The sequence below is a fragment of the Pteropus alecto genome, unplaced genomic scaffold, assembly GCF_000325575.1.
Source record: "Pteropus alecto unplaced genomic scaffold, ASM32557v1 scaffold84, whole genome shotgun sequence".
Taxonomy (NCBI): Eukaryota; Metazoa; Chordata; class Mammalia; order Chiroptera; family Pteropodidae; genus Pteropus; species Pteropus alecto.
In genome coordinates this window covers 350,377-359,663 of record NW_006434827.1, presented here as the reverse complement: position 1 = coordinate 359,663, position 9,287 = coordinate 350,377, and the positions used below count along the sequence as shown (strand labels likewise).

At 36.1% G+C, this 9,287-nt stretch overlaps 1 protein-coding gene across 2 annotated transcripts in view; it reads right to left on the bottom strand.

Annotated features, from left to right (window-relative positions):
• The window catches only part of LOC102892335 (contactin-associated protein-like 3), a 175,939-nt gene that overhangs the window by 27,307 nt on the left and 139,345 nt on the right, over nucleotides 1-9,287 (bottom strand). For both annotated transcript variants that reach the window (XM_025045398.1, XM_025045399.1), the window contains exon 14: nucleotides 7,830-7,957. In XM_025045398.1, the coding sequence (XP_024901166.1) occupies nucleotides 7,830-7,957 (128 nt within the window). The remainder of the gene's footprint in view (nucleotides 1-7,829; nucleotides 7,958-9,287) is intronic.

Sequence of the window (9,287 nt, the reverse complement as noted above, 5' to 3'; positions counted from 1 at the left end):
TTTGTGAGGTAGTTGTTAAACAAGATCATTATTAAAGTTAAATTATATAAACTAAAATTAAATAAATTATATTACAAAAAAATAGATCAATGAACCCTGAAGGCATTATAGTAAGTGAAATAAGCCAGATAGAAAAAGACAAATACTGTATGATCTCACATGTGGAATCTAAAATCATTGAACTCATTATGCATCATATCACATGCCTGCTTATCAGGTCCAAGCAGCATAATATCATTAATGTAATGGATCAATATGATGCCTTGTGGAGGTGAAAGGAAATCAAGATTCCTGAGCACTAAATTCTGACATATATCCCTGAAGGAGAATAGGGAATAATGCATTACTGGCCTTGACAGGTGAACATAAACTGTTTCTGGGGGGTCTTCACTAAGAGGTATTAAGAAAAAAGTATTTGCAGGTCAATGGCTACGTACCAGTTGCCAGAGAATGTGTCCATTTGCTTAAGCATTAAAACCACATCTGGAAATGCAGTTGCAATTGGAGACACCACCTTGTTAAGTTTACAATAATCTGCTGTCATTCTCCAAAATCCATGACTGCTCTGCTTTTGCTGTGTCCCAAAAGTTTTGATATGTTGTACTATCATTATCATTCATTTTTATGTATTTCTTGATCTCTCTTTTTGTTTCTTACTCATCAGTTATTCTTCAGTAGCATGTTGTTTCATCTCCATGTATTTGTGGTTCTTTCTGATTTCTTTTTGCAGTTGATCTCAGTTTCAAAGCATTATGATCAGAGAATATGGTTGGAATGATTTCAACCCTCTTATATTTGTCGAGGCTATCTCTGTGTCCCAGTATGTGGTCAATTCTTGAGAATATTCCATGTGTACTAGAGAAGAATGTATAAACAGTTGTTTGGGGATGGCAGGCTCTGTAAATGTCAATTATGTCCAGTTGGTCTAATGTGTCATTTAAGGATGTTATTTCCTTATTGATTTTTTGTTTGGATGATCTGTCCACATCTGACAGTGATATGGACAGTGATAGTGTTTTGTTCTGTTTCATCCTTTAGTTCTGTTAGTAATTGCTTTACATATATTGGGGTTCCCTGATTGGGAGCATAAATATTAATAAGTGTTGTGTCTTCTTGATGTATGATTCCCTTTATCATTATGTAGTGTCCCTCAGTATCTTTCCTTACCTTTTTTATTTTGAAGTCTATTTTGTCTGATATTAGTACCGCTACTCACGCTTTTCACTGAATGCCATTTGATTGAAATAGCATTTTCCACCTTTTCACTTTGAGTCTATGTTTGTCTTTGGAGTTGAGATCTGAAGGCAGCATATGGTTAGGTTTTGGTTTTTGATGCATTCTGCAACTCTTATTGGTAGGTTCAGTCAATTTACATTTAGGGTGATTATTGAAATATGAGTTCTTCTTGTAGCCATTTTATCTTTTGCTTTCTGGTAGCTCAGTGTTTCCATTGCTTCCTTGTCCTTGTGTTTCTGTTTTCTTTATTTCGGTTGGCTTTTGTGGATTTTGCCTCTGGTTCTTCTTGTTTTATGTTATATACTTCAGTTCTGAATCTTTGGTGTGTGGTTACCTTGATGAATATGTAAAAGATAGTTATATGTATACACAGTCATATATTTTTTCTGCATGTGACTTATCTCCATTCCCATTTGCAAATTTGGATCTTTGAATCCTCCCCTTTTCAGTTCAGTCATCGTTATCTCAATTTTCCCTATGTATCCTGAACGTTCATTACTATTTTGTTATAGCAATTCTCTTCTTATTGTTTAAGCTAGAATGCCCTGCTCTTAATAAGGGTTGCACTCTTATGCTTCTATTTTCCTGATAGTCACTTTACTCCTAATTATGTTGTTGTTATTTTGTTTTAAGTGAGCTGACCCCTTTCAGTATTTCCTGTAGTGCAGGCCTCATAGTGGGGAATTCCCTCAATTTTGTGTGTCTGGAAAGACCTTAATTTCTCCTTCATATCTAAAGGAGAGCTTAGCTGGATACACTATCCTAGGCTGGTAGGTCCTTTCACTTAATAGTTTATATATTTGATTCCATTCTTTTCTGGCTCATAAGGTCAGCGCTGAGAAGTCCGAGGATAATGTAATGGGTTTTCTTTTATAAGTTACTCTTTTCTTGCCTTAATAATGCCTTTATATAATGCCTTTATTTACCTTTTTATTTTATTTTTATTTTTTATTAAGTTTATTGGGGTAGCATTAGTTAATAAAATTATATAATTTTCTGGTGTACATTATAATTTGACATCTATATATTTTATTGTGTGATTACCACCCAAGCCTTTATTTTCTTGTAGATATTAAATCATGCTCGCTATCCTCAATTTCAGTCCTTGTCAGTGGTAGCAAAAGTTTCAGTAGCGTTCACTCAGATTCCCCTGGGGCTCCGCAGTGATGGGTCTCGGGGGGAATGGGAGTGACCCTCTGGGTTGGGGGTTGGGGGTTGTGGCTCTGCAGAAATTCTCGTCCACTATTTTTCTGAAAATGCTTTTTAGTGCCTGCTTCTTTTTCTCGCCTTCGATAATGCCCATTATTCTTATGTTTCCTCCCCTGATGGTATCAGCTAGTTCTTGTATTTCTCTTTCATTATTTTTCATTCTTTGGTTTCTCTCTTCTTCCTTCTGATTTATTTCTAGATTTCTGTCTTTGATATCACTGATCCTTTCCTCCATTTGATCGACTCTATTTTCCAAGCTTGCTATTTCATTTTTCATCTCTTTCAGTGTTTTTTTTTTTTTTTTAATCTCCAGAATTTTTATTTGGTCCTTGGTCCTTTTTTGAGGGTTTCAATCTCCTTGCTCTGATCATCTAGTTGTTTTTTTTCAATTACTGAAATTGTTAATATGACTCGTTTTGGAACTCACTGAGTTGTTTTCTGAAGTACCATCCTGAATTCAGTGTCATTTAAGTCACATTTTTCTATGTCTTATTTTCTGGAGATTTTTCTCTTTCTTTCTGAGATGCTTTGTCATCTTGGTTGTTCATGGTGTTTAACGGACTATTTCTCTGCCTGGGAATTAATCGAAATATGTTCTGCTTTTTTTTCCAGAAAGAAGATTTATTATATAAAGGTCTCTCTTTAGCCTGCTGCAAAGAAGTAGCTTTTCTTTTTGTTTCCAGTAGATGGCATCTAAGCCTCTTGGATCCCTGTTTTATATAAAGCCTTAATAATGCCTTTATATAATGCCTTTATTTACCTTTTTATTTTATTTTTATTTTTTATTAAGTTTATTGGGGTAGCATTAGTTAATAAAATTATATAATTTTCTGGTGTACATTATAATTTGACATCTATATATTTTATTGTGTGATTACCACCCAAGCCTTTATTTTCTTGTAGATATTAAATCATGCTCGCTATCCTCAATTTCAGTCCTTGTCAGTGGTAGCAAAAGTTTCAGTAGCGTTCACTCAGATTCCCCTGGGGCTCCGCAGTGATGGGTCTCGGGGGGAATGGGAGTGACCCTCTGGGTTGGGGGTTGGGGGTTGTGGCTCTGCATCGGTTTTGCAACAGTGGCTGGTAAAAATCAACTGTTGTTTCTCTGCCATCTGCTTCTCTGCTTTCTGCCCTGTTGACTGGGCCCTGCTGCCAGTATTCTGTTGGTAGAGTGTTCTATAAATGTCAATTAGATTCACTTGGTTTGTGGTGACAATCAGGTTTTCTATATCCTTGATGATTTTCTTTCTACAATAGGTTAATGCAAGACAGCATTGTAGACAGCATATAGTTGAGTCATAACAATTTATCTTTTAATTGGTTTGTTTAGACCATTTAATTAAAATACTAATATCGATATGTTAGATTTAAACTAATATCGATATGTTAGATATCGATATGTTGTTTTATTATTTTTTTTCCTGTTTGTTCTAGTTTTTGTTCTTCTGTTTCCTCTTTTCTGACTCCTTTTATTTAAACATTTTTTAGTATTCTATTTTTATTTGTCTGTAGTAGTTTCTTTATTGGTTGTTCTAGGGATTACAATATATATACTTATCTTTTTACAATCTTCTTAGAATCTATATCCTAATCATTTCAAGTGGTATGTAAAAACCTCACCAAAAATTTTGTCCTTAGTCAGTTCCCTTTGTGTTGTTGTTGCAGCCACATGTATTACATCTACATACAGTAAAACCACTGTGATATAATGTTGTATTTTTCCTTACAACACTCAAATTTATTTAAAATAATAGGAGAATGGTCTATTATATTTACTCAGATATTTACCATTTCTAATGCTGATTTTTTATTCCTGATGCCCCAAATTTCCTTCTGATATAATTTCCCTTCTATCTGAAAACTTCCTTTAGAAATTCTTTTAAAGCATGTCTTCTGGCAATGAATGCTTTTAATTTTCCTTTGCCTGAGAATTTCTTTATGTGATCTTCATATCTGAAAGATATTTTTGCTGACTATGGAATACTGGACTGACAATTCTTTACTTTCAGCACTTGAGAAATGTTTGGCCACTTCCTCTGGCCTGTATATTTCTGATGAGAAATTCACTGTCATTTGAATTGGTGTTTCTCTATAGATAATGCATCATATTCTCTGGCAATTTTCAAAATTTTTCTCATTATCTTTAGTTTACAGAAGTTGATTATGATGTGTCTGGATGTGAGTTTCTTCGAGTTTATACTGTTTCAGTTTCATAAAACTTTTTGTCTGCCTTCTGCCAAACTTGGAAAATTTTCAGCGATTATTTTTATCAAGTATTTTTTCAGCTCTACATTTTCCTGTGTTAACATAAATGCTAGGTCTTTTATTATTGACTCATGGGTCCCTGAGACCCTGTTCACTTTTGTCAATCTTTTTTCTCTTTTGTTCAGATTGGATATTTTATATATCTTCAAGATCATTGACTCTTTCATCTTAAATTTGCTATTTAACCAATCTAATGCATTTTTTATTTCAGTTACTATACTTTTTAGTTCTAAAGTTTCCATTTAGCTCTTCTTTATATATCCTATTTCTTTGCTGAAATGTTCTCTTTTATATTTGTTTCAAAAGCGTACGATTACTTGTTAGAGTTTTTGTGAACAGCTTCTTAAAGTCTTTATCAGATAATTCTAACTTCTGTTATATTGGCATTGGTATCTGTTGGCTATTTTTTCCTATGTAAGTTTAGATTTTTCTGCTAAGCAATTTTCAATTACTTCCTAGATATTATGTTAATAAACTCTAGGTTTTGTTTAAATTCTATGAAGCATGTTGATATTTTTCTTTTCTATTTTTTCTCTTTCTTTCTTTCTTCCTTTATTTATTTATTTTTTTCTTTCCTTCTTTTATGCAGTCGTTTTGGTTAGGATCTGGCAACACATTATAACCTGCCTTCTGTGGGCCATGATCCTAATGGCAGGCCAGTTTTCATTTGCAGTACTATTCAGATCTGCCTCACTCATGCACCATCCAGTGGCAAGTCTGGGTCCTGGGTGGTAGCCTCTTAGCTCAGTTTCCAACTTCTTTGGTCTATAATTAGGATAAGATCTATGTGTGTGTAGCTCTGAGGTGAACTCAGGACTTCATAAACAACTTATGGCTCTGCTTTCCTGAATAATTGCCCCTCTGTACACTTCTAGGTACTTTCTGGTTCCCCGGTGCTCACTTTTCAACCAGAAAACTGTTCTATTGCACTCTCCTATGCACTTCTGCAACTGATCCATGTTCACTGTCAAGTGATGGGTGAACAGAGAAAGAAAAAAAAAGTAGCATTTACATGAGTTTTCCCACTGTCTTAGAATCATGGCTGCCCTATTCAGAGCAGAAGGTCCCTTCCTTTGGAGTTTTGACTTTTGCAGGCTCCTGAGTCAACTTTGACCATTACTGTCAGGGGACTGCCTGGGAACTGGGCCCTCAGAAAACAGAGAAAAGGGGAGGGGGATATGATTCCTGTACTCCCTGAGAGTTAAGAGTTCCCTGTTTCCTCCTCCAGCCAGGACTAGAGGGCTGCTCCTAGAGCTTTCTCTGTCTGTGACCCAGTGCCCATATCTAGGTTGGCTGAGATGCTGGAGGAAAAAGTAAATGGTGAATTCTGGTTTCCTTTTCCTGCTACTATTTGTTTTCCAGAGTCCTAAGATAACTACCTCATGAATTCTGTCCGGTGAATCAATGGGAGAGATGGGAAGGGGTATGTTTACTTCATCTTATCCAGAAACAGAACTGTGGCCTGCATTTTATATCATGAGTGAGAAAAACAATTCTTCATACTGTCATCAGACAAGGCATGTTAACATGCCTCTACATTTAGACACTCTACATCTCGATATTTTATTATCTGAAATAGAAAACTCTTACTTTAGAAGTAAGGTTCAGAAATGCCAGGTTTTCCTCACATGGCAACACCTCCTGTGGTGCCTAAGGAGAGTTGTAGCTCCATAGGCCCCACTGCAGTCCTACCCAGCTCAAAGGAAAGCATGGCCACCACGGCCTGGGTGATGCTGCATTCTGGCCTCTCCTCTGATATTAATGACACAGGAGAATTTGGGGCGGAGGACTGACGTGGTCTGACTTTGTTCTCTTTGGCTGTTGTATAATGTATGGGCTTAGCAGGCAGAGGCAGAAGCAGGCAGGCCAGTTATGGGGCCACAGCAACAATCTAAACACAGGTGGTAATGGAGGTAGATTCTGGATCCATTTTTGAAATTATAAGTAATGAGATTTGCTGGTGAATTAGATGTGGGTTATGAGAGGAAAAGAGAAGATATGAGTGACTGTGATGTGTTCAGTCTAAGGAGCAAGTGAAATAATGGAGTTGCCACGAACTGAGTTGAGGAAGGTTGTTGTGAAAGCATTTTATTTTTCTTTTCTCATTTTTTGTATGGTTGAAATACAAGTAAAAGTACAGAATAGTCAGTTGGATGCAGGTTCTGAAGTTCAGGGAAACTGGGCCTGAAGCAAAGGCATGGGGTCACTGACATCAATATGATATTTAAAACCATGAGACTGATGGGAAAAGATCACCAGTGGAGAGCAGAGAGGAGAGAGGACCAGAATAGAGCTTTGGGGCACCCTAACATTATCCCACTGGAGAGATAAAGGAAGACAGGGGAGGAGGAGGGAAGGAGGAAAAACAGCATTTTGTGGTATGCTGGCCTCCAAGTAAGGAAAGTGAATCAAAGAAGAGTAAATCATGAGAGAAGGCTAAAGTAGCTGACAGTCCAATTCAGATGACAACTGGGAACAATAATTGGATTTAGAGACATTGAGGTGTCACTGGTGACCTGGAAAAAGCAATTTCTGGGAAGTAATGGAGTAGAAGCCCTGAATAGAGTGTGTTCAAGAGAGACTAGAAGGGGGAAAATTAAAAATGCGTGCATGAATTTTGTTTTAGTTGGTTTTGGGGAGTGAAGGATGTAAAAGCAATCCAGATGTAGATGAAGGGGTAAGTGGAGTTAGGAGTGTTGAGATTTCCTATGTAAACACGCAGAACTACCAGAAGGCCTTAACAAACAAGTTCATCTGATAGGTCCTGTCTTCTCATTTTATCATTATCTTACCAATTTTAGACATCTTAGCATTCAGCAAAGTGCCTTATACTTAGTAGAACAATATTAAATATTTGCTGACCAAGCAACATATTTCAGACGATTCCATGAGTCTTCACAGCAGTAGTCTAATTAAATACTATAGAAGAGACACATAATCCAGAGGTAATATAATTTTCCTCAATTACAATTACAATATACACATAAATTAATACATCCCTCATGAAATATGGATTATCAGGAGAGACGGAGTTCTTGTGAACTCATACAGCTAAATTTCTCATGAAACATTGACATGTATTATCAGGGCTCAAGGTGCTTCCTCTTGCCACTACTTACTGTCCCCCCGGCAGAGCAGAGGCCCCAGTGTATAGGCTGCTTCTGAATGTGGTTGGCCTGCATCTGTCATCACAACCCGAGTGACTGGCAGGTGCTCCTTACAGGAAAGGACTACTGTGTCGCTGGTCCTAGAAAACAAATACAGCTATCTTCATCTTCCTCTGAATGATGTACAGAGAAGTAATTGTCTTTTATTGCAGTTCAAGAGATATTAATCTAAATTTGTGAATATCTAAGTAATAGGCTCCTCTGAACACTTAACAGTCATAGTAATGTATTTAATGAGGTCGTCTGAAGACCAGAAGCATCTACATAACTACAGAGAAGAAAGCTGGTAGGTCCAAAGTCTGGTTATGGGCGCAGACATAATATTACATTTTCAACGTGACTAAGCAGTTCACTGCTCTTTCAATTTTAGCCACTGTGTAATACTTAAATGAAAAACTTGCACATGCAAGAGCAATCTTCCTTCAGAAAAACCCACCTGACTAACAAGAGTTAGGTTTTCAATTCTCAGATTTTTTTTTTTTTTTTAACTAAAGTTTCAGAAATTTCTATTGTGGTTTTTAAGCATTTCCTTGTTGATACCATGAATTTAAAAACGAAGACAAAGCAGAATGTCGATTCGAAACCAAGATGAAGGTATGATACAACACATTCTTAGAACTAATAAGTGGGATAATGCATGCGGAAGTGCTTGGTCAAAGATTGTCACCATCCATTCATTTGACTAATGCTTATTGCACATCTTCCAATTGCCAGTCCCCGCCTATGTGTTGGGGATGTGGACATAAAAACCACCATCAATACCTCCAGGAAACCTAGTGGATATTATAAATAATAACAATAACATCATGTAAATGAATATTTTGGGAGAGTAATACAACAAGAACTGGACTAGGAGCCCGAAGACCTGGATGGTTAGCTGGCTATACCCCAACATCCTCTTTGGACAAAAGAGATTTTTCTACACCTGATAAGTTGTTAATAGGTTTTTTTTTTTTTTTTTTGTACACTTCAATTACAAATGTACTTTTGATTTATGGACAAATAATAGTTTGTCTGATTTATTATTCTGATGCCCTGTTCTTGTATAGAACCTAGTCAGTTTTAATTCCTAACAATTACAAAGACACTACTCCTGTATATACAAACTGAAGTATTTGAATTTGCCTCTTCTGTAGGCCAAAAAGTCAGCAATTTTTTATGGTTCAACCTAATAACTTCGCAGCAAAAAAGTCTGCATAACTTGATAGTTAACCATCACAATTCTGTTTAGGCATTAAAATCTTTTTTTAAGGTAGAAAATTTTAAATTATTAAGATTTTTATTTTTAAAAATTTTAACAAAGTGACTGGCAGTGCATATGGTAAGGTATGAAAAATGTGAATTACATATCCTGAAAGTTAAGAAACATTTTTTTTTGAATCAGGTTGCTTCCAAAAATCAGACTAAAAA